General features: G+C 38.6%; 3 protein-coding genes across 3 annotated transcripts; 2 read left to right on the top strand and 1 right to left on the bottom strand.

Annotated features, from left to right (window-relative positions):
• The first annotated feature begins 6679 nt into the window (after positions 1-6679).
• On the top strand, positions 6680-9641 carry LOC133107310 (olfactory receptor 2AT4-like). Its single transcript, XM_061216303.1, has 3 exons — positions 6680-6695; positions 7823-7856; positions 8660-9641. Exons 1-3 carry the CDS (start codon positions 6680-6682, stop codon positions 9639-9641), a joined length of 1032 nt encoding a protein of 343 aa, XP_061072287.1.
• An 8800-nt stretch (positions 9642-18441) lies between these two features.
• On the bottom strand, positions 18442-19374 carry LOC133108070 (olfactory receptor 52E4-like). Its single transcript, XM_061217488.1, has one exon. The coding sequence runs from the start codon at positions 19372-19374 to the stop codon at positions 18442-18444; it is 933 nt and encodes a 310-aa protein (XP_061073472.1).
• Positions 19375-24707: 5333 nt separating this feature from the next.
• On the top strand, positions 24708-25658 carry LOC133107309 (olfactory receptor 52K2-like). The gene has a single exon (XM_061216301.1). It carries the CDS (start codon positions 24708-24710, stop codon positions 25656-25658), a length of 951 nt encoding a protein of 316 aa, XP_061072285.1.
• The last annotated feature ends 314 nt before the right edge of the window (positions 25659-25972 follow it).

Here is a 25972-nt window from a genome sequence, read left to right as displayed (position 1 = left end):
TAAGAGTATACAATAGTTTACCATTTAATCTATTCAATTTTTCAGAAAAAGGGAACACAACATGTTTCATATAAAATGAAAAATGGTAAATCAAATGTTGAAGGAGACAGAGGGGGAAAACATTTTATTAATGGTTAAAATGATATTCATGGCTGAATTTGAATCCTGACTGTGGCAGTTCTAAGCGTGACTGGTAGCCTAATGCTGACTGTTTGAGGGATTTATCCAACTACATATAGTACTCCTGCGATATTATAAACCATTTTTGTTGTTTTGGCTCTACATCAGCACGCTGGATTTGAAATATCAGGTTGAATATCAGGTTGTGTTATCACACAGCAAGAACATCCTGGATCCTTTCCATAGAGTTTGCATGTTCTCCTCCTAGATATGAGTTGTGTCAGTGCAGGGTGTGTGTGTGTGTTTGTGTTTGTGTGTGTGTGCCAAATCAATCATCTGTCCTGAATCCAACTGAACATGAACATTGCTGAGGACTGATGGCAAAACACCCAAGAAACAAGCAGGAACTGACGATGGCTGCAGTCCAGGCCAGGCAGAACATCACCCAGGAAGATGCCCAGTGTCTCGTGTTGTCTATGGGACACAGACTCCTGGCAGTCTTTGAATGCACGGGCTGCGGGGGGTGAGCATATCCCAGCATGCATTTGGAGAGAGGTAGGAATACATCCTGGACAGACCAATCCATTGCTCACACGCCGTTGACTCACACATTCACACCTAGGGGCTAACTAACCCGGAGAAAACCCTCCCAAACATGGGGAGAATATGCAAAATCCACACAGAACGGCCCAGGCAGGCATGCAAACACAGGATCTTCCTGCTATGTGATAGCACAACCTGATATCCAGTGTGCTGAAGTAGAGCCAAAGCAACACAAATGGTGTACAATATAGCAGGAGTGCTACATGTAGATGGATAAATCCCTCAAACAGTCAGCATGTCACATTATCCATGTTACATTACATTACATTATTGGCATTTGGCCGATGCTCTTATCCGGAGCGACGTACAGTTGATTAGACTTAGCAGGAGACAATCCACCCCTGGAGCAATGCAGGGTTAAGGGCCTTGCTCAAGGGCCCAATGGCTGGCTGTGCGGATCTTATTGTGGTTACACTGGGATTAGAACCACCAACCTTGCGTGTCCCAGTCATTAACCACTACGCTACAGGCCGTTAAAGTTCTGTTCTGCTCCCTTTCTGTGCTAAATTGATACATTTAAATTGACTCAAAGAGAGCCAATGCACACTGTCAAAAATGATCCAACACACATAAATTGTATATTCATTTTGCTTTGCTTGCAACACATTTTGTATCAAAGTCATAGCTTTTATGTTATATATATATATATATATATATATATATATATATGTACAATTTATGTTTCACAAAAGGATACTTTTTAATACAGAAAGTATTAACAGTGACACAGCATATCTTATAAATGTAGGTGTGTTAAAAAATGACACAATTTTCGTTGGTTTGAAGACTGTCTGTTTTGAGAGTATATGTAGAAGATAATTCCTCTAATAATAATTTATAACAAACAACAAAGATAACTGTTACCAGCATTATTGAGTAAAGGGTGTTTTGTTGGAGTGCGGTCCCAAGTTGTGCTGACCTGGAAGGTTACAGAACATGCTAGACTCAGGAGGACTGAGGCAGAACACAAAGAAACAGAAATGACCCAAGAGAGGAGCAGAACAGAGCTCTAATCATGTAAAAAAACTCAGCTAAATTTAAATCTAGGAGGGCATAATTAATATTCTGTACTTTGCCTTCCTGATATTAAGGTCTGAGACAATGAAAAAAAAAAACGTAAAAACAATTTAAAAAATTTTTAAAAAGAAAAAACAACACAAATATGTTGTTATTTTTATTGTTTTTTTACTTGTTTTTTATTCATATTTGATATTCTTAAATATTCATATTTTTTAGTTTATTTCATCTTGATCTTGTCTGTCTTTGTCTGTTGCTTTTATTTTGCAGCTCTTTGAATGCTTTGGCTGATATGCTTTACTGCATATTATTATTAATAATAATAATAATAATAATAATAATAATAATAATAATAATAATAATAATAATAATGTGTGTGACCATGAACATCCACTAGAAAGTGGCATCACCTCATGTTCACTATTTAATGTAAAATCAAGGAAACAAATTAGTTCAGAGTGCAACTCAAGAACATTATACATTTACCAATTGACTGTTTCAATTTTAGAAAGAAAGGAGAGGGACATAACAACACAAATGAAACTGTTACAGCCGTTTTTATTCTCTTATTTTTTGCAACGATGGAAGAACAAAAAGAAGCAGCTGAAAGTGAAAGAAAAGGCTTGGTTTACTACATTGTAATCAGCATTGGTGAGACACACATGTCTGGGATAGACTCAATTTAAACCTACCTAGTTTCCTAGGGCTACTGGCAGTAGTTCCCCTCATACCCCTTTCACAGATAGCAACTCCTTTCTCACAGAAAACCAAGGATATACACGGGATAATGTACAGAAGATCCGCCCTGGTTTGACCCATTCACACCACACAATGGTCACAGGAAAGCCCTGGGTCCCAAGTCCTGTCCTTGCCGGCACTTTCCAGATGTAGTTTCTTTGAGGGACAGTGACCTAACCAGCATTTCCACCTGATTTTATGCAGGTGTTAAAATGACAGTGTTTAAAGAAAAGTATTCTACATGGTCAAACGAAGAGACAGTAGGGTGAAGTCAAGTAAATTGGGCCACTTTTTTTCTTTCTTTCACACCATAAAAATGGCTCAAATATGTTTCTTATTTATTGAGACAGGTCTCCTCTATCATTCTATGCTGGAATTATGTAATAATAAACAAATGCCTTAGTCCTTTAAGTGTCAGATGTTCCCCTCCAAGACAAGCATACAGCGATCAAGTAAAATGGGACACTTACTCAGCTAAAATGGGCCAGTGAATCTGGACAGCAAAAACTTCATTCTGAACAATGAATATTCTTCATTTAATTTTTAGTTACAAGGCATCATAACAAGAAATTGTTTTAAACTATGTATCTGTGTGTGGGTGCATAGACATATATATCTGATTTGTGTGTATGAATAATGTGGAGGTAGATCTGTGGGTGTTTAACAATAGAAAATATTAAAATATGCAATAACATGAAAACGCAGAAATTACATTAAAAAACTAAATACATTGTTTGATCGTGTGTGTGTCTGTATGTGTGAGGAGAGGAATTTGTTTGTACATCTGTGCCTGCATGTGTGAGGAGGCCGTGGCAGTGGTACTGGTCCCCCTTATGGAAATTCTCTGTTCTACCCCTTGTTCTACCCCTTCAATCCTTGGATATCTGACACCCTCCGTACCTCCAGGACCAGCCTGTGAAAATGGGGAAAATCCAGAGACCCTTCAGACCTCACAATTTACAAGTCTCTACTGGCGGCATTCTCTTCTGCTGTCACTGCCGCCAAAGCAAAATACTATCAGACACAAATTCAGAACTCCGCTTCTAACCCCCGAAAACTGTTTTTCATTTTCGCCTCTCTCCTCAACGCACCGCCTCCTCCACCTCAGTCCTCCTTCGCTGCTGATGACTTTGCTGACTTTTTCGATGAGAAGGTCACAGTCATCCGCAGATCCTTTACAACCACTGCCCCCCTTACTGTGCCCTTCCCCCCCTCTAGGCCCATCCCTTCCTTTTCCACTTTCTCCCCCCTTACAGACTCTGATGTTTCTCAACTCCTGCTCTCCCACCGCCCTACAACCTGTGCTCTTGACCCTATCCCCTCTTCTCTTCTCCAGACTATCACACCAGACATTCTCCCATTTGTCACCTCCCTTGTCAACTCCTCCCTGTCTTCCGGCTGTTTTCCTGTATCCTTCAAGAGCGCCCACATCACTCCATTGCTAAAGAAGCTTACCCTAGATCCCTCCATCATCCTGAACTACCGCCCGGTATCTCTTCTTCCTTTTCTTTCTAAAACCATAGAATGAGCTGCTTCTACTCAACTTTCTTCTTTCTTTTCTAACAACAACCTGCTCGACCCCCATCAGTCTGGCTTTAGATTGGGCCACTCGACAGAGACCGCGCTCCTCTCCGTCAGTGAGTCGTTCCATGCCGCACGAGCAGCCTCCCTCTCCTCTGTCCTCATTCTTCTAGATCTCTCTGCTGCCTTCGACACTGTGGATCACCCCATCCTCCTGTCTGCCCTGTCAGCAACGGGCATCTGTGGCATAGCCCTGGACTGGATTGAGTCCTACCTCTTTGGTCGCTCCTTCCAGGTTGCCTGGGCTGGTACGGTATCGACACCTCGGCCCCTTGCCACAGGAGTTCCCTAGGGCTCAGTCCTCGGCCTGCTTCTTTTTTCTCTTTACACTCGTTCCCTTGGCCCTGTGATCACTGCACATGGGCTATCCTACCACTGCTATGTGGATGATACCCAACTCTTCATATCGTTCCCACCATCTGATACACAGGTTTCTGCCCGTTTCTCTGCTTGCCTGAGTGACATCCAGAGCTGGATGGACAACCACTATCTAAAGCTCAACCCAGGCAAGACTGAAATGATATTCATCCCTGTTAATACCTCTCCCCACCTGGGTCTCTCCATTTCCCTCGGGGATACCACACTCACGCCATCACCCAGTGCAAGAAACCACGGCGTGGTGATGGACAGCAGACTGTCCCTTTCCGAGAACATTGCGGCAGTGACTCGGTCATGCAGGTTCTTCCTATACAACATACAGAGAATCACCCCCTATTCGACCCTATTCTGGCTCCACGGTGGTGGAACGAACTCCTCGTTGAGGTCAGAACTGTAGAATCTCTCCCCACCTTCAAGCGCAAACTGAAGATGCACCTCTTCAAGCAGCACCTCTCCCCATCCCTCCCTACCTCCCTGTGAACCTTAATTGCTGTCTTTGTGATTTACGTAGTGTTTTGGTATTTTTAGTTGGCTAGGTAAGCAGTATTTGGATAGTTAAGTTTGGTCACTTTTGCTTTGTTGTTGGTTTGTTTGTTGATAAAAAAAAAAAATATATATATATATATATATATATATAGGCCCTGGTCCTTATCTTTGTTGTAGGGGTAGCAATTGAAATTGTACTTCCCTCTAGGGTCTTTCAGCGCACTTACCCCTAGTTATGGGTATGCACTTTGTTGTACGTCACTCTGGATAAGAGCGTCTGCCAAATGGCAATAATGTAATGTAATGTAATGTAATGCATGGCGATTACAGTTCAGTCGAAATCAGCAGGAGTGAAAATTGTCCAAGTTCCCCCGAAACCTTTTTTCGGGCAAGTTGAAACAGCGTACAAAATGTCGGAAAACGGACTGGAAAAAGCTTACAAATCAAAAGCTTGTGAATCCAACATTTCTTACCGTTTAGCCTACATTTTTAATCAGAAAATTGTCTTGTAGAAGTTTTTTAATAATGTTGTCTGTAGGCCTACTAACTACTTATGACACCATTTATGTCTCGGAAGAAAATGATAAGAGCGAGTGATAAATACGATGCATACGATCAGATACTGGCCAGGACCTTCAGTTAATGAGAGAAGTCAGAGGAGAAGGGCCAGAAGCTGAAGTTGAAGCTGACAAGAAGGGGACACAAACTCAAATAACCACACATTACAACAGTGGCATGCAGAAGAGTGACTCTGAACAAACAACTTGTCAAATATCTAAGTGAATAGCTACAGCTGCGGAAGACTGAATAAGTCTAAAAAATAAGTCTAATAAATACATAATAAGTTCCTCACTGAGTGTATAAACAATTTGTGATATCTGAAATATTTTAGGACCTAATTCTTTCTTTTTTTCATGACATTTTTTGCAAGCTAATGCTTTAAAACATATATTATATGCTGTTCTATGCAGTTTCTAATGAACCACTTTTTGCATAGGCTACCGTTAATGCATGGTGTTCATACAGTGGACAGCTATGACACTTCTTCAGAATAGATCCTGAAAAATCATTCTACTCTTGTTCCAAATAAAATAAAAAACAGTGGAAAAAATATTGCTCCGTGTTTTAATAATACATGCATGAAGGGGTTAAAATAAATTAAAAGATTGTTGAAGTTACGTTATACCATTCATCTCATTACAGATTGCTGTAAGAAAAAGAATGAAATACCATGCCCGAACGATCAGAGTCTACTATGCGAGTAGCCACAATTAAAAACAAATAAATACAGGAATTAAAATTATGAAGGAAAAAAAACCCCGAAAAAAAAACAAAAAATAGCGATGTATTTTCCTGCTTGTGGCATTTACCAATAGCAATGACAAACTGAACAGCATAATATCAACGAATAGTGTTAATTATTTACCTTTGACATCTTGGATTTAAAAGCTTTTTTTGTTCTGGATTTGGCAATAAGACATACAGGTTATGAAAGGCAAGTTATTGTTCTACAAAATTAAGATGAATACCTAAAACACCATCGCGATTTCCGACTGAAGATAGAACATGTCACATTTTCGCTTTGGAAAATGTTCAAAGAAAGGCAATCAAACTAAATTCCTGGCATAAAAGATACGATTTTATGAGCAAAGACTAAAGATGTTTAACCTCTTCAAGCTCTGTAAAATTTTACCAAGGCTTTTAAATTCATTAAAGGGATTAACAAAGTGAACCACAGGACAATCTTTAAATAAAAATGTTTTACACAGAGAGTGGTCAATGTGTGGAATAGACAATCAGGACATGTAGTAGAGCTTGCATCTCTGGACAAACAAACAAACAAAGTACACTTAAAACCAAAATGTGTATATATATATATATATATATATATATATATATATATATATATATATATATATATATATATATATACACATTTCGGTTTTAAGTGTACTTTGTTTGTTTTGTTGTTCTTATTGCTTTTAATGCATTTATTGTTACCATTTTTAATGTATTTTATTGGGTGAACTGTATTTATTGATTGTTTTATCGTTTATTGTATTGACGAGACGAGTTTGGCGTGAATGGCCTGTTGCTGTTGAACCTTTTTCATGTTTATGTCGGTGTCACCCCGTATAATTAGCTCCCAGGAGTCGGTCCAAAGTAAGTTTTATAAAGGGGTTTTTTCCAGAGATCGGTACAGGTGTTTCTTTGGAGGACTGACTTCAGCGAGAAACTCCGTTCAACGAAGCAGCGTCTCAACACCCTGGAAGAGAAAGTTCCAGGCCAGACGTGCAGGCAAGATGAGCGCAGAAGGACCAAGCAGAACAGCTAGACAAAGTACTTTTTGCCTATCATCCTGCTTTAATTGGTTTGCATATTATAATTGTTTATATTTCTACATTTAATATTTCCAAATGTATTTGTAGAGGAGATCGGGGTCCGTTGTCACACTTTTTGTCTCTTTTACCCCATTGCTAAGAGACCGCTTCACATAATACAGTGACAATATTTTGTACGGAATATCTTCATTTTGTCAATAAACTATTTCTGATGTTTACTAAACTCGATCGGAAAGGTATACAGTTTGACTCATAAAATCCAACGATGGACCCCGCCGTCTGGGTCGTTTGTTAGGTCTGTGGTTACAGTTCTTTAAAAAAAAATTGGGAAATCAATTAATACATTTTCAGATTAATTCTATGTATGCAGGTATTTTTTCTCATTCTATTGTGAAAGGTTGGGTTAATACGAGATACAGCCGGTTGTTTTTATTCAAATTACTTTACATTGTAGTTGAGTTTACAGGAGCACCTCAGTTTGTCATCCAGTCATGCTGGATCCCGTCTCGGCTGACCTGCGCATCACCGTCAGCTTTGAGTAAAAGCAATAAAAATAGGAAATTCCACTACCCAATCCGATTTTTCTTACTGGTACGTACACTAACTATATAGTTACAGTTTGTATGTGTGTTTTTGGTGGATTACATTTGTATGTCAAGCATATGTGACATGTGTAACAACGTACAGCCTTATGTGTAACAATCTACCGCCTACTCGACCATGATTTGCAGGGTCATGCTAGCTTGAAACAACAACAACTTTCCCAGTCAATAAGAATATCCACTGATAGCCCACATATTGTGGTTTAAAATGATATGCATTATGGTTTGTTCACATCTAAGCACATGACAGTAGCTGAAAAATCACCGTGATGTAAAATATATCCTTCTCAAATATGACGGTTGGTGAACGGAGCACGAAATTGACATGAAACTGGTCCGTTGAAATCCGTGTGCAATGTGAGTTAGCAGGCTAGCTTGTTTCTGATCGGGCGAAAACATCGCATAACAATGGACCCCGTGTCACAACAGACCCCCGATCTCTATAGCATATTGTATAAACATTTATCATAATATGCTTTATAATGGACCCTGGCCTTAGCCCCCACAAAAGCAAGTCTAGATTTATGTTGCTTTTATTTGTGTATTTCAGAAAGGCTCAAATTGAGCCTGAATTACCATTTCAAATATGACAAAATGATTTAAAAAATATTTTCTATTCAAACACCATGCATGTTAATTCATTGACTGGGAAAATGTAATAATAGAATGACTGAACCATAAAGTCTGTGAATATCTAGTAGATTAGGTCTTAGCCAAGGTCACTTTCCAAGGTTCTTTCCATCCTTCCAGAATTCATGATAATAGGTCTGAAGTGCTTTGTATAATTTGTAGCATCCTTTGTAATACTTTGATAACTTTACTTCCAGATGTCAGTCTATGGTACGACCACAACCAAAGTGAGATCCGCCAGTTCTACCTCGTTGGGGGAGAGTTTGGCCTCAAAGCCTTCTACACAGAGCTCTCTGTCTTCCTCCTGCTGGTGTACCTTTTGGTCATTATTGGCAACTCTATGGTTTGCATTGCGGTGGTGCTGGAGGCCAAACTGCACACACCAATGTACATTTTCCTCTCCAATCTCTCTCTAGCTGATATCATCATCACAACCACCGTCCTCCCCAAGATGATATCTGTGGGCTTACTAAATGACATAGCCATTTCTTTCTCAGGGTGCTTCTTGCAGCTGAACACATATTTGGCATGTCAGTGCACGGAGGGGATTTTGCTTGGTGTCATGGCTTTTGACCGCTATGTGGCCATTTGTAATCCTCTACGCTACAATGAAATTATCACTCCAAAGATCAGTGCTCTACTTTCGGTCTCTACTTGGCTTACTGGATCTCTAATACCTCTTCCAATTGTAAGTAAAGCATCAGATTTACCGTACTGTGGTGATAAAATCATGTTTTGGTTTTGTGATTACCCTCCTGTTATTTCATGCTCTTGTGTAGACACAAAACCCCTGTTGTTCACAGCTCTAGTGAATGCTTTAATACTAATTTCATTGCCTGGATGTCTCATTCTTTTCACATACACTAAAATAATTTTAGCAGTTTGTAAAATTAAATCTGTGGATGGCCGAAAAAAGGCCTTCTCTACCTGCTCCTCACATCTCAGTATTGTGATCATGTTCTATTGTGCACATCTGTGTGTCTATATTAGTTCCACAGTAAATGATGTTCATCCAAATGTTCTCATCTTGGTCTCCATCGTGAATGCTTTCCTGACTCCTTTTGCAAACCCCATCATTTACAGCTTCAGAAATAAAGAACTAAAGTCTGCTATTCAAAAACACTTCTTAATCAGTAATTCTTGAATTTCATTTCACAGAGTAGTTTTATCATTAACATCTGTAAATTCAACTGTACATGTTCCCTTTTTTCCCAGATGTTTCTCCCAAAACACTTTTTTGCTGCTAGTATAGAGTTGGGCTGTCACTTTTTCAGTTTCAATTCAGTTAAATTAAATAAATTTGTTTGAATTTGTACATATTATTGTCTGTCAGAATTTCAATAAAACATCTCCTAAACATTTATTATGAGCACATTTTAATTTCCAATAATCCTGTCGATCAATAGTTTATGGAACCAAATATCCCACCTGGTTATAGAGCAATTACTGTTTTCTGACTAACGATGATGTTTAGTTTGTGATCCGTTCAGCCATTTCCAAGAAAACTATATTTGTGCCGGGAATATACCGAAACAAATGCCGTCTTGAACTACTTGTTATTGTTGTGTAAATGCATTGCCAAGTCAATTCAGTACCAAAGTAATGTAAAATGTGGCAATTTTACAAAGGTTTCCTACCACTTCCAACAAGGTATAATGTGTCATATTGAGTACAGTTTGTCGATTGTATAGCAGAATGAATATACAGACGTGCATAATTACAGGATTTGGACAGATGTAAACCTGTAATTGTACTGGCTAATGGGGATAAAGGGATTCGGGTTCACCTCATTTTGAAATAAAGTTCCATTTTAAATATGATGCAGATTTGTTAGAAAGTGTTAAAGTTGAGTAATCCTTTTTGGAGAGCTGTTTGGACACTTTGGAGAGCTTTCTAAAAACATAGTAATGTAAACATGTAATATGTACAGCATATGTAAATAAAACATGCAAATGTTAATTTTCTTTACATTTTGTAGCAAAAAGTTTATTATGTGTCTGGACAAAAAAAAAATGCACATGTTATATTTGGAGAGTTTTGGGAAAACTCATGTGGAATTTGAATGCCTCTCAATATCTATACCATATTTTATACACAAGTTGACATCAACTTTGTGCACAAAGTAGTTCTGGGTTGGTCTTTGAAATTGAGATATTCAGTGCTAAACTATAAAAACATTTTTATAATATAGAGTTTATATTTATATATTTATAAAGTTTTAAAATATTTTTGTATATTAGTCTAAAGTTTGTGTACACTGTGTAAATGTACATGCTCTGACATAAATTAGTTCCGTCTCAAATTTCTTCTTTAATTTAAGTCTTCAAGCATGTGTGTGCAATAAATTGTTTGAGATATTTACACTTTTATAGGACTAGGTGAAATAGGTGAAAATTGCCCTCTATGGAGGGCAAAGTGGAAAGGGTTAAAGAAGTTTAATTGAGTACCCATGCTACAACCCCCTACAAATTTACGTCCCTAATCAGATGTTTGGGCCAATTTTACCTGGGAGTAATGAAAGAGTGGAAGCTGACATGTCATGCTCAATACAAAACAAAAAAGGGCACTTCACTTCACATACATGTACATGAATGCATACACCTATGTACAGATATAGTGGTGTCCAGAATTATTTGCATCATTAATACAATTTTTTTTTTTAAAAGGCAAAACAACATGGATAATGATCTATATATTATATGTGAGGGAGGCCATAAGTAACCAATCGCAGTTTAAGAAGTGTAGAGATTGGTTGTGTCTCGAAGTTATCAAGTCTAAAAAAAAGAAAAAAACATATAATGGCACGTCCATACCAGCCCTTACTGAGTACAATAAACAAAACCAAGCATCTGGAGCTTGCCAAACCTCACTGGACTTATGACTGGAAGAGAGCGCTGTGGTCAGGTGAGACCCCAGACACATGCACGCATGTCACCATGGTCACACACACACACACACACACACACACACACACATATGCCCACACGCACAGCCATAAAGTTGTAACATTGTTACAAGGAACAAGAACCCATCTGCTCCCGCTTTCTCGCTGGCTTTACCCTCCTTTGTGTGGGAACTTGCAAAATGTTATTCTAAAGCATTCCAAACATTCCACATTTTCCCCACACTGTACCCCTCACACCTGCATATTGGGAAAGGGGCCAAAACAGATAGGTTGCTTTGCTATCACAGTCAGGGTGCGTCGCTTCCATAATCCATCAATATGATCAGAAGAAGACTATCCGAGGGCATCAAGACACAGTCCACATGCCTTCCAGACAAACAACAGGTTTTGTTGTCCATCACTCGCTCTGAAATTGAGCACAACAGGATGATGTAATATTTTCTAGGGAGGAGATAACTAATGCACTTAATGCATTGGCATATACAATCGGCTACTGTTTGTCAACTGCTGCTACACTACTTTCTCCTTGTAGCTACATTTATATTTATGTTTTTTATTGTTTAATTTTTTCATCACATATTCTGAACCTGTGCTGGAGTTTTATGTACATCCTCCTGTCTGTATTCCTAGGCCATATAGTACGTGATTAATTTAGGCAAAGGGGATTATTTTTGTTGCGTAAGTATTTTGTGGCATTCTGACACACAGGATGCATATACAGGTGTGAATGAATGGAAATAATATTCCAGCTCATGCATCAGTCCCAAGTTCATCATGACTGAACTGACGCAAGCTGTAAGTAGTTCTTACAGCTTGGGTCAGTGGTATGTCCCATAGCCTTCACTAATAATATTTCCATTAATTTATAAATTCATGAACCTCTCTAAATTGTCCTGGTTTTAGTAGTAGTAGTAGTAGTAGCAGTAGTTATTTATTATTAAAGAGTTTATTAAAAAATAATGAATAACAATATTGACTGAAAAGGTGTAGGCTGAAGCTTTAGCTTATTACACCTACCCTTTTTACATAATATATTCACATATTCAACCCTTTCACTACTAGGTTTAGGCTATACAGAAACAAAACATAATAGAAACAACAACAAAAGTTAAAACATTTTATACACAATAATAATCACACCTGAGTTTTATATTTGTTTAACACCTTTGTGTACTACACGTATAATTCTTTGTTCCAAATATTCCACAAGTTAACCCCTTTCACAGATATACATCTATTCTTTATATTCATCCTTACCCTTGTTTATTTTCATGCACTCTTTCTATTTGAACATCATTAATTGTATTATTTCACTTGATTGTTGATTGGTCAATTACCAAATATTATAAACTTTTTTATTTAAATTTAATGATAGTTTGTTAATGTCAAACCATCTCTTTAAGGCTTTCAATTCCCTTTCCACTGTATTCAGAAGCTGTTCCAAGCTTTTCCCAGAGCAAAATAAATTAGTGTCATCAGCAAATAAAACTAATTTTAACAATTTAGACATGTTACAAATATCGTATAAACAGTTTAGGGCCTAACATTCACCCTTGTGCAACCCCACAAGTAACCTCATAAATAAATGGGATGCAATATGATTTATTTGTACATATTGATGTCTATCGTCAAGATAACTTCTAATACCATATCTCTCCAGTTTGTTCATTAATAAGCCATGGTGAATAGTATTGAATCCTCTTTTTAAATCTATGAACACCCCCACAGCATATTGTTTATTGTCCAATGCAGTAGATATCTCTTCTACCAGTTCTGTCACTGCCTTGGTGGACCCATTAACTTGAAAGCCATACTGATGGTCACTCAATAAATTTTGTTTTTCTATAAAATTGTCAAGTCTCTGCACAAATAGTTTTTCTAGAATTTTAGAGAACTGGGAAAGCAGAGAAATTGGTCTATAATTGGAGAATAGATGTTTATCTCCGCTTTTATAAATAGCGATTTTCATTTTGCTTGGAAATATTCCTGTTTGGAAAGATTGATTGCAGATAAGTGTCAATGGTTCCACGATACATTCTATAATATTTTTTATTAATGACATATGAATTTCAGTCCAGACTTTTTATTCTAACATTTTTTTACAATGTCAAATATTTCCTTTTCATCAACACCCCTAATAAAGATGGAGGAGGAATTTTTATGAATAATATCTTCATCTTTATTTTTCGGCTCCATAATCTCATTTGCTAAATTGTATCCAACATTTACAAAATAATCACACACATACTAAACTCATTAGCAATTTATTTTGTTTTATTTATAATTGTATTGTTTTACAAAATAAAAATAATATATTTAACAAAATAATTATCTGCTTTTCCAGTACCATTTTTAATTATGCTGTTAAGCATAATTCCTTGAGTGTTACTCTGATATTGCTCCAATAGTTTGTGATAATGCTCCTTCTTATGAAATCTCATAATACTTATTAATTTATTTTTATATATCTTATATTTATTTTCTATATTTATTACCATCACCACCACCGCTAAGACAAGAAACAAGGTCACCTCTCTGAAGGAGTACTTGTAATCTGCCATTCCATTGACCACCTCTTCCTCCTCTTCCTCCTCCTCTCACTGCTTGATTTCTATTCTAACATGGATCATCTGACTGCTCCATGTTGTCGCTATGTTGTTGCAGGTGGATAAGCATCCTTACTCCTGGTCTGAGCACTAAAATCAATCATCAGTTAATTTTTTACAATTACTCCGACTGTACCTGGTTAAGAACATGGAAAGGCCTATGTGGACCCTGGACATTCTGTGTGATAACACAACCAGATATCCAACCTGATATCCAGTGTGCTGTTGTAGAGCCAAAACAACAAAAATGGTTTATAATATCGCAGGAGTGCTATATTTAGTTGGATAAATCCCTCAAACAGTCAGCATTAGGCTACCAGTCACGCTTAGAACTGCCACAGTCAGGATTCAAATTCACTGAATTAACCTTCATCCACTTTAAGTCCAGTGAGGTTTGGCAACCACATGGACCACCTAGCCAACAATATCATTTTTACCATTAATAAAAACTTTTCCCCCTCTGTCTCCTTCAACATTTGATTTACCATTTTTCATTTTATATGAAACATGTTGTGTTCCCTTTTTCTGAAAAATTTTATAGATTAAATGGTAAGCTAATGTATACTCTCAGAAGGTGGGAAACTCTTTAACACAGACTATGTTGAATGTAACACAACATGTCTTAGACATGTAGGTGTGTTAAAAATTACATGTTGTGTGTTGTTTTTAAGACATCGGTTTCGAGAGTGTATAAGATCATTCCTCTAATATTACAGGTATATTTGAGTTAAGAAAACAATATCATAAAGAACACTGTTGCCTGCATTAGTGAGTAAAAAAGTGGTGTTTTGTTGAAGTGCTATCCCAGGTTGTGCTGAGTTAGAAAGTTACAGAACATGCTAGACTCAGGAGAATTGAGGGAGAACACAAAGAAACATAAATGACCCAAGAGAGGAGCAGAACAGAGCTCTAATCATGTCAACAAACCCAGCTGGATTTAAACCTAGGGCATAATTAATATTCCATCCATGTATTTATTTGTTTTTTGATGTTAGTGATATTTTGTATGTTTAATTTGTCTTGATCGCCTTACTCTTTTTCTGTTGCTTTGATTGTGAAGCACTTTGAATGTTTTGGATGACTTGGATGTGCTTTACTGTATAATAATGATAATAATAATCTGAAGCAAGAGTATAACCATGAATGTCCACTATAGAAGGTGATATCACTTCATGCAAGCAGCATGTTCACTTTTTAATGTAAAATAAAGGAAGCAAATGAGTTTAGAATGCATAACAAACAGTGGGCTCCAGAATGATTGGCACCTTTGATAAATATGCGGCCTGTAGGTACATGACTGGGACACACAAGGTCGGTCGTTCGATCCCCGGTGTAGCCACAATAAGATCCGCACAGCCGTTGGGCCCTTGAGCAAGGCCCTTAGCCCTGCATTGCTCCCAGGGAGGATTGTCTCCTGCTTAGTCTAATCAATTGTACATCGCTCTGGATCAGAGCCCTTAACCCTGCATTGCTCCAGGGGAGGATTGTCTCCTGCTTAGTCTAATCAACTGTACGTCGCCCAACACTTCACGCATTGCAAAATCCTGGGTTTGGCTGAATTACTCCTCCACTAAGCCCCTGCTCACATCCTCAGGTCCTCTGGCACTGGACTTCTGCCGGGCCCCAAAACCAGATTATCATCAATGGGGGGCAGGGGGTTCAGGGCCAGGGCCTCTAAACTCTCTGCGACTGCGCCAATATCACTACATTCAACCACCAACACCATTTCCCTCACTCTGTACCTCTTTACCTACTTCTGTTTTCACTTTCCTTTGTTTCTACCTCTCCCTGGTTTTGCCTTTTCATTTTGCCTTATCAATTTACTTTTTCTGCTATTCTTTTTGTATGTTTTCTGTTAAATCCTGCTGTTTTATCCCCTATTCTGTAAAGTGTCATTGGGTTAGAGAAAGGCGTTATATAAATACATGTATTATTATATTACTCTTATCAGAGAAAAAATATTTACTCTGCTTTTGGAGTGTTCAGTTGTTATTAAAAGTATTTCCAAACTGTAGAGCAACATGTCAACTGTGGATCACTGTGTTTACAATAAAAAAAATAGCCAGGAAGCAGAGAGTATTGTGTTTTCTTTCACCATTCATTATTAAAATTTATTGAAAGCTGTACTGGTCACCAATTTCTGATGAGCCATTACGTCATCTGCAGTGACATTTATGTCACTGACTGTCATTTTCCTCACCTGTGATGCAGTACAACCATCAGCCAATAAGTGGCAGCAAAGTGTTGTGGAGAAATTGCACACATGCGTATATGTCAATGGACAGGTGTCATAGATGAAGTGAACCAGAAAGTGGGATTACTAATTAAGAGGCCAAAAAATAAAATACGCAATTCAGAGGGGTAAATTCATGGATGTGGTTGGATGGTTTTCTGCAGCCTTCAGTGGACATCAGTAACAGTTGGCTCCCAATGACTGCATAAACACAATAATCAGCACACTGCCAAACAGCTCTGGGCTATGACTGCTGTCAGTGCTGTTGTCAGCACTGTGACGCAGGATATTAATCACAGAAAAAAACTGTTTTAAGTGAAATGTTTGCGTTTGCTGAAAGCCTCAAAGGACAGGAAATTAAATTGATCAGCCCTAACATTAACTCTCCATCACGCTGTCAGCACAGATCTTTGACAACACTAAATTGTGTATATTACATACAACATTATAACATTTAATCCTACAGTGATACTCAAAGTGATTTGTGGGTGACACTATCATTGAGTGACTGGGAATGCACCGCCATTAGCCATGACTTTGTTTAATTGCTCAATTAATTTTGGACAAATGTTAATAATGATGTATAGGCCCATATACGTACATACTGTATCCTATATATCTGCTGCTACACTTTGATCCAGAAAGACATACAGTAGGCCTATATGGATGAGATCATAGCAATATACATTCTATAATCGACAAAATACACTTTCTTGCAGGATTTATCAATCAATCACACTAGTTTAAATTGTATGCTATGTACCGACAGTTTGTGCACAAGCTATGTTGAAAGACTGATACGATATGTGGTCCCAAAGAGGACTCATTCGGCATGTTGGAAATAAATCATATAAAAGTGCTAAATAACTATATTGACACTAACTTTAATATGCAAAATTGCCAATACACTTTACAGTGCACTGCTCATAGATTATGAGCTCTTTGAGAGGTTTGAATCAGTAACAATCTGCCCAGTCAGGAGCACATGTTGTTTGATGTAGAGTATATATCATACATGGCTGTAGCAGTCATGTAGAGTATGCATCATACATGGCTGTAGCATTGATGTAGAGTATAAATCATACATGGCTGTAGCAGTGATGTAGACTATGCATTATACATGGCTGTAGCATTGATGTAGAGTATACATCATACATGGCTGTAGCAGTGGCGTAGAGTATACATCATACATGGCTGTAGCATCGATGTAGAGTATATATCATACATGGCTGTAGCAGTGGCGTAGAGTATACATCATACATGGCTGTAGCATCGATGTAGAGTATATATCATACATGGCTGTAGCAGTGGCATAGAGTATGCATTATACATGGCTGTAGCAGCTGTCAGAGATATGTACTGATACCCTGATGGAGAGCAAGCTGAGGTTAATGGTTCAATTTAATGAGACATGAGATGAGATGAAGAGCGCTAATTGTTAAAAATTGTAAAAATTGACAGTACAAGACCAAAAGCTGGCCAGAAACCTGCTTCAGGCTACTAAACACCTTTCAGCAGGACAATGATTGGAGTGGCTGAAGGATAATCATCTGGTCAGTTTTGACCTCAAATCTATAAAAACTGACACAACCTGGAAACATAAAAGCTGTCAGTAAAGAAAATAAGCAGTTTTTGTGATTTGGTAGAACGGTGTTCTACCAAATATTATGTGTAGGGAAACATAATTTAGTTCCCCATAATTTCCCTTTTATACTGTCAGTTTAGCATGTGAGTTTTTAAAAATGTAATCTTCCATTGTGGGGATCATGATTTTCATGCATAGCAATTGTAAAATAAACAAACAGAAATAAAACATAGTCTTGGTGTAGATGTAAAATTGCAGAAGCCTTCAAACAATAAAGTATTAGAAATATCTATTAAAGTTTATTAAATCACTATGGACTATTGGAGGTTAATAACCGAAGCATGGATGTAATATTTTGTGTCACAAAAGAATACAAATTCGCCTTCATTCATTATCCAATATGTTTTAAAAAGAAATAAATAAAATTAATAAAAACCTAGAATCCACACCATAAAATAAAGCTGCATTCTGGTGACACAGCACATTTTAGTTCATCTCTATTCATAAACATGGGCTATTCAAAATTATTACTAAATGGACACATGCATCCCACTAATAATCTAGAATATTGCACCTTCTTTAGTTTTTGAGAAAACCTTTTTTTTAAAATGTGGATTAAGATTGGGTCACTTTCGTCTTGAAAATCTGTACGATTTTCTCTCTGAGGGTCTTAGTCTGGAGTCCGTAGATAATGGGGTTTAAGTTGGCGGGAACGACGTGAAACAAAATGTACGCGAGTTTTCTCAAAAAGGGGTTGTTGGGAAAGCGGTGCAAGATGATAGTTAAGAAGCCGGTCCACAGCATGATGAGGTACAGCACCAGGTGGCTGGCACAGGTCTGCAGAGCCTTGCTGTTGAGCTCCTTACTCTTCCTCGTCCAGCAGACGATGCCGATCCTGAAATAGGTGATGGCTATGCTTCCCATCGAGGAGGCGAACAGCACGACCGTGAAAAACAGCCCGTAGATGTTATTGATCGTCACATTCTCGCAAGACAGCTTGAACAAGGATGCATTGTCGCAGTAGGCATTTAAGATGGTGGACCTGCATCGGGACAGCCGGATGGTGAGGCCCAGGAGGATGGACACTAAAAGGAACGAGGCACCCCAGGCGGTGGCTGACAGTTTCACCACGGTCCTGGTGGTCATTATGGAGGGGTACCTTAAAGGGTGGCAGATGGCCACGTACCTGTCAAAGGCCATTATGATGAGTATCATGTGCGAAGCGGATCCAAACGTGTGGCTGCAAAATGCTTGGAGGACGCACTGGCTGTAGGAGATGTAGCGTTCGGGCGAGATGAGGTCGGACATCAGACGCGGCATCAGGACAGTGTTCCCCATCAGATCGTTCACAGACAGGTTACAGAAAAGCAGGTACATCGGCTGGTGCAAGCCTCTCTCTGTGACGATGAGAACAAGGACTCCAATGTTGGAGACCATGAGGGTGAGATAGACAAACAGCATCAAGAAAAATATAGGGTACACAAATTTTGTGGAGATTTCAAAGCCCTCGATTCTCAGGATTTGGCTGTTGATTGATGCGTTATCCATCTTTTAAATAAATAGCAAAGCTGCAAAAACAATTACAAACCAATCAAGTTATACTATACATTCTACAAGTTAAATACATACTATGCATTGTTTTATTGTCTGCTTGATGTTCTTTTTTTACCCATTTTGGATGATTTGAACAAGCCATAATCTTTATATTTATTTAATTGGTAATGTCTGTAGTGAATTAGGTGTTATTCATAAAATTGCCATCCATTAAAACCTAAACTGGCATGTTGCCATCTTTTGTTTTCAGAAATCATAGTAATCAAACCTAATTGAAATTGTTTTAAAAATGTAAAGAGATGTAAAACTGAAATGTTATCTATGTACATTATTATTATTTCTTATTGCAAACTTTTGCAAACATTTTTCTGGTCATACATTTATACATAACCAAATTATGACTTTGACGTTCTCTTTCAGATAGCGCTAATGTTTTAAAGGACACATTGTTATGAAAAATTCCTGCAGTTTCTTCAATATTGTCATCAAAACAGCAAAATAACAAACAGGAGCTTACCCTATCCTCCGATGATGCAAATCCTGCTAAGACCTAATTGACTCAATTTCCATCAGTTACCACTTATATTTTCTTGTCACAACCAATGACAATAATCCTAGATATGAAGATGGTAATGAGCTAAGAAATGACACCATGTGGATATGCACTATGTGGATTTGTCAAGTTGCCAAGCAGCATGCTCTCCTAGGTCAGGTTGATTGGCACACACAGTGATGAAACAATCTCAAATTGTGCTAAGCAAATAATCAACATGAGCGGACAGATGTTTTTTTTTTTTTTTTTGCCTCCTATCCTTTGACAATGGGGAACGGTCTACCCATAGGTTACCATCAGAGACTTATCAGAATTCGACCATTTGGCTGAATTCTGTTAGATTAACTAGTTAGATTAACTGTTAGATAAATTAATGTACACTACTACTTAAAAACACTATATTAAGGCCAAGTACAAAAATAGAATGGGTTCCAGAATTATTGACACCCTCAATAAAAAACATGGATAATTATCTATGCTCAGTGAGCACTTTATTAGGTAGACATGTACACCAGCCTGTTACTGCAAATATCTAAATATATAATCAGCCAATCATGTGGCAGCAACTAGATGCATGCAAGCATACAGACATGGCTACAAGCTGTGTTTCAGACTAAATGTCAGAACGGGGGAAGAAATGTTGTGTCGGTGAATTTGACCATGAAATGATTGTTGGTGCCAGACATGGTGGTTTGAATATCTCAGAAACTGCTGATGTCCTGGCATTTTCACATGCAACAGTCTCTAGAGTTTGCAGAGAATGGTGTGAAAAACAAGAAACATCCAGTGAGCAACAGTTCTGTGGGCAAAAATGCGAGAGGCCGCATACTGGTCAAAGCTGACAGGACAGTGACAGGAATGCAAATAACCTCTAAATTCTGTGATTGGGTTAGTGGGGGGCTTACAGCACAAAGACAGCCCTTACTGAGCACAATAAACAAAACCAAGCATCTGGAGGTTGCCAATCTATATTAGAATTATGACTGAAAGAGAGTGCTATGGCAAGATGAGACCAAAATGTAATTTTGGCCATAAACACCATCAACATGTTTGATGGAAAAGAGGAATACATACAAGGGGAAGCACATAATACTGACTATCAAATATGGAGGTGAGTCATTGGTGTTTTGGAGATGTTTTGGTGCCAGTGGTCCAGGAACACTATTTAAGATCAATGGCACAATGAACAACAATGTACCAGGAAATCTCGTTGCCTCAGCAAGGAAGCTGAGAGTTGGTCACAGGTAAATTGTCCAGCAGGACAACAACAAACATACAACAAACATACGTAAAAATCCACACAGAAATGGTGAATGGTGGAAAAGTAAAAACAACACCCATGTTCTGCAATGGCCATCTCAGCCTTCAGAATAAAATCCCATCAATGGCCTGTGGTCTGAACTTAAGAAGGGGGTCCATATGGGAGAACCCAAGGATATCAATGATTCTGAAATGTTCTGCATGGAGGAAGGGTCGAAGAACTCTCTCCAAATGTGTTCTCTATCCATATCACACACTATGGGAAACGACTCATGGTTGTCATCTTTACTAGGGGGTGTTTGCACAAAGTATCAAACAAGGGGTGCCAGTAAATGTGGAACCCGTTTTTTGGGGAAATACATTTTGTTTTTGAAAAATGACTTCAGTTAATTCCATTCAACTAATAATACACTACTTTACACACATTTGGAAAATAATGCTTCTATGAACATTTTTTTAGTTGACAACATTTTTTGTGCATATTCACTAAGGGTGGCAATAATTCCGGAGGGCACTGTATTATACAAAGTGATATGTAGTTTCAGCACCTTAAGTGTATTGATGATATGCAGTCTAAAATTTCCTGTAGCAAGCGGGCAATATATTGTAACGAAAAGGGAAAAAAAAGAGAAGCAGAGGTCAGGAGGGGGCCCACCTCAGCCCCTCCAGCTGAGCAACAGGCCCTCTCAAAGAAAGGAGGGAAAAACCAGGGGGGCGTTTCTTCACTTCCCCAAAACAGCACTATTTGCACAGGGTATGTATATGTGGGTTGATGGTCAAGTACTAGGTTGTACATGCATTGTAGTTGTGGCAATGAGCTGCACCGTGTCTCATTCACAGTCAAAGGAAATGCTGGGGTTTTGTTGGAGTTGCTAGCATGCACTATTTCTGACCGAGCAAGTTTTCCTGTACTGTAAAGTTATTCATATTTACTGACACTGCATTGAATATACTTTGCATTCCACTTAAACCGTCCCTCAGGTGCAGAGCCAAGATGAAGAGATGCTGTCCATCTCCTCAGAGATGGTACTGGGGGTAAATGTACTCATTTCTATTTCATCATAGCCGAGATGGTGATTATGGACCCATGTGGGAAATGCACATGTCTATAATCATTGGACTAATGTCTCAGCAATGCCCTTTAAAATGTTGCCAGTCATGAAATAATGGCTTCCCTTGCAATTATCTTTTGTTTCACAGTAAGCGGTGATTCTGTGATGTTTCTCCGAGTTACCACGTTTTTAGAATTAAAAACTACTATGGATTTGGTTCACTGGGCCCTTGTCATGATAAGGATACCGATTTCACAAACGCATCGAAGGTAAGGAAATGCCAAGCATTCCCCACCCTTTAAAAAAATGGAGCGTTGCATAAGTTCAGGCAGGCCATGAGAGTGAAGCCGGCTTCGGCTGAATCAGCTGTTGGAAAATGGTAATCGTTGCTTCTCATTCACCCATTCATACACCAACAGTGATTGGCTGCCATGCAAGGCACCAACCGGCTTGTCAGGAGCATTTAGGGGTTAGGTGTCTTGCTCAGGGACACTTTGACATGCCCAGGGCGGGATCAAACAGGCAACCCTCCGACTGCCAGCCGATAGAGCCAATGTTGGCCCAACTGATTGGACCAGCTGATGTGATAGTGATGTTCCTCCTGCATGCAGCTGCTGCACGCTAAGCAGCTAAACCACGTATGCTTGCTGCATTTCTTACCTCATTAAGCTATTCTTCAGGGTGAGTGTGGTTAGCAGAATGAGTGGGCACAAATGGAAATTGGCAAAGGAGAAATCTTTTCACACAGCGAGTGGTCAATGTGTGGAATAACTTGCCAGTACATGTAGTGGAGGCAGAAACTGGGGGTTTTCAAGACCAGGCTTGATATGAGCTTTTAGGCAAACTAGGCAGTATGTACATTTAGGGGTAGGAAAAGGCGAGCATTGTGGGGCTGAATGGCCTGTTCTCGCTGTTACCTTATGTCATAATTTTAGAAAAGAAAGTTGAATCGAATGTTTTTAAGCATTCAGAAACTGTGTTTACCCGTCTATATTCCATCCAAGGTTTTTTCGCTTATGATGGCTGCATTTTGCTCAACCCTGTTTATAAAACGCATACAATTCTTTGAATATAATTTTTAAGCATGTTAAATGGTTGGCATTTACATAGCGCCTTTATCCAAAGCGCTGTACAATTGATGCTTCTCATTCACCCATTCATCCACACACTCACTGCGATTGGCTGCCATGCAAGGCGCCGACCAGCTCGTCAGGAGAATTTGGGGGTTAGGTGTCTTGCTCAGGGACACTTCGACACAGCCCGGGTGGGGGATTGAACCGGCAACCCTCCGACTGCCAGACGACTGCTCTTACTGCCTGAGCCATGTTGCCCCGCATAAATAACTCTGTTATGTTCCATGAAAAGATTTACAATTTTTTAAAGAAATGAATTGCTTTATGCCAAAATAAGCAATTTTGTTCCAGAGACACAAGGTTGAGTTTTAGCATGGAATTAGCAAAGCTACAAAATATGGATAACATCCATTCTAATGGCATCAGCACAATAATTAACCTAACACATTTTTTTAAATCAATTACTTTCAATATATTATTTTGGTAACAGGGTTGTAACTTTGAGATTGCCCTTCTCAGTCAATTTCACTATATCAGTAAAAACACAGAAAAAATAATGAGATAACTTATTTTTCTTCTTACTATGACCTTCAGGGAATTCAGATGAGGCTAATTCCTGTTGAACATGTGACTTGTGGCATATTCAAAATATTTCCTATGGGTGAATTTGTTCAGGTAACGGGATTGAGTGAATATTACGGGACACAACTAAAATGTAAATTTTTAAACGTGAATTACATATGACATATGAAATGGTTCAGTTATATAGCTGGGGCAGGAGAAAATGCTGTTTTCTGCAAAAAGCAGTTATCCAGCTCCCTCATTCATGCTTTATGATACAAGCACTAGACCAGCATGCACACTTTCGTTACAGTTAGTAGACCGATTTACATCTTGCCCTGAATGAGCCTTGTAGAATGGCCTTCATTAACAGATTGGACTAAATATTGTACATATCTTAAATAACGAATCAAATAGGCAGCCATCTGTCATGTGGTTTACTTGTGTCAAATAAGAGTGTCCCTAGATATCTCATCTCGTCTACATTACATCATATCAGTGACACCCTCTGCAGACCCAGTAGGGAAAATCCCTGGTAAAAGTATGTGATGAGAGTAGACCTTAATATAAAGCTGAAAGCACATCCGTGAGATATCACTCTCGCACTGTCCAGACGGGTAAGACCCCTTTCTTCATTTTAACCGTGACAGACTGTGGATCAGTAACCCTGATGATTACTGTGCTCATGTTGCTTTGAAAGGACATTAGACATTTGTGAAAAAAAATAATACTGTACGGTGCATTGCAGGACTAATTTCAGAATCAGAATGTCAGATTACTAATCATTGTTTTTTTCGCCTTCAGGATCCAGTCTAAGAAGTGACTGACATGGAAAACAAGTCGTATGTGCCTTTGAAGCAGCCCATTATTTTCCAGTTAGAAGGTTTCATTGTGTCAAAGGAACAAGGCCATCTCCTCTTTGTGTTGTGCTTTATCGCGTTCCTTTTCATTCTGACATGGAACGGCATGGTCTGCCTCGCGATATTGATTGAAAAGTCGCTGCACAAGCCCATGTACGTCATGATTTGCAACCTCATCACCTGCGATTTGCTCGGAGGCACCGCCATGTTGACGCGATTGATGTCCGACTTCCTTTCTGAAGAACGAAGCATCACGTACGTCACGGCCATCTTCCAGGCATTTAGCGTGCACACTTATGGTTCTGCCACGCAGACTTTATTGGCGATAATGGCGTACGACAGGTACCTTGCCATCTGTGAACCTTTGAGATACCACACCATCATGACTAATGCCAAAGTGTTTGTGCTTTGCTTAGGTGCCTGGCTAATCGCTCTTGGCTTGGTGCTGATTTTATTCATAATGAATGTGACTACTCCGCTATGTGGTACATTAATAGTGCATGTTTACTGTAGCAATCGGTCTATATTGAGGCTGGCATGCCGACCTACCCCTTACAATAATATCTATGGTTTGGTTATGACGTGGGTGTTGAGCACTGGATCTTTCATCATCGTTGCCTTCTCCTACACAAAAATTCTGGTAACATGTCTAGTCATTCGGAAGGACACCAACAAAAAAAAGGTCATCCAAACATGTGCCCCTCACCTGATTTCTTACATCATATTTGAAATTACTTCTATAATTATAATTATGTCATATCGCATAAAGTCGATAAGTGAAAATATGAGGAAGTTTTGTGCAATCCTGTTCATAATTCTACCACCTATTCTCAACCCAATCATATATGGCATGGTAATGACGGATATTCGCATGAACATCATCAAACACTTTAAAAGAAAAGTTGTTCCAAATCAGTAATCTGTTTACAGTTTTAGTACCTGCTAGTTTGTGTATTCCCTTTCAAAATGTAAATGATATTTTTAAACGTTAAATTTCAAATAAAGCTTAACTGAAGGCAAACATGATTTCTTTTGGCATAATTGACTTGTCCCAATGAATGAAATGGCAAGTTCTGTAACCCCCCCATTCTGTATTCTGACTAAGCATTGTGTTTTCTAATAGCAATGCAGCATTTACAGCCTAGCAGGAGGTGGCCAGGGGAGTGATATAATGTCACGGGGGAGACAGAATTTAACAAACATCCTCCTCCCACACACACCTATGCATGCCAT

Source organism: Conger conger, chromosome 13 (assembly GCF_963514075.1).
Source record: "Conger conger chromosome 13, fConCon1.1, whole genome shotgun sequence".
NCBI classification, from domain to species: Eukaryota; Metazoa; Chordata; class Actinopteri; order Anguilliformes; family Congridae; genus Conger; species Conger conger.
This window is presented reverse-complemented; position numbering and strand designations above follow the sequence as displayed.

Coding starts and splice junctions, on each gene's coding strand:
- LOC133107310 (XM_061216303.1), top strand. Junction 7,857..8,659: donor CAATCCGATTTTTCTTACTG/GTACGTACACTA, acceptor TATAATTTGTAG/CATCCTTTGTAATACTTTGA.
- LOC133108070 (XM_061217488.1), bottom strand. CDS start 19,374: ATGGATAACGCATCAATCAACAGCCAAATCCTGAGAATCGAGGGCTTT.
- LOC133107309 (XM_061216301.1), top strand. CDS start 24,708: ATGGAAAACAAGTCGTATGTGCCTTTGAAGCAGCCCATTATTTTCCAG.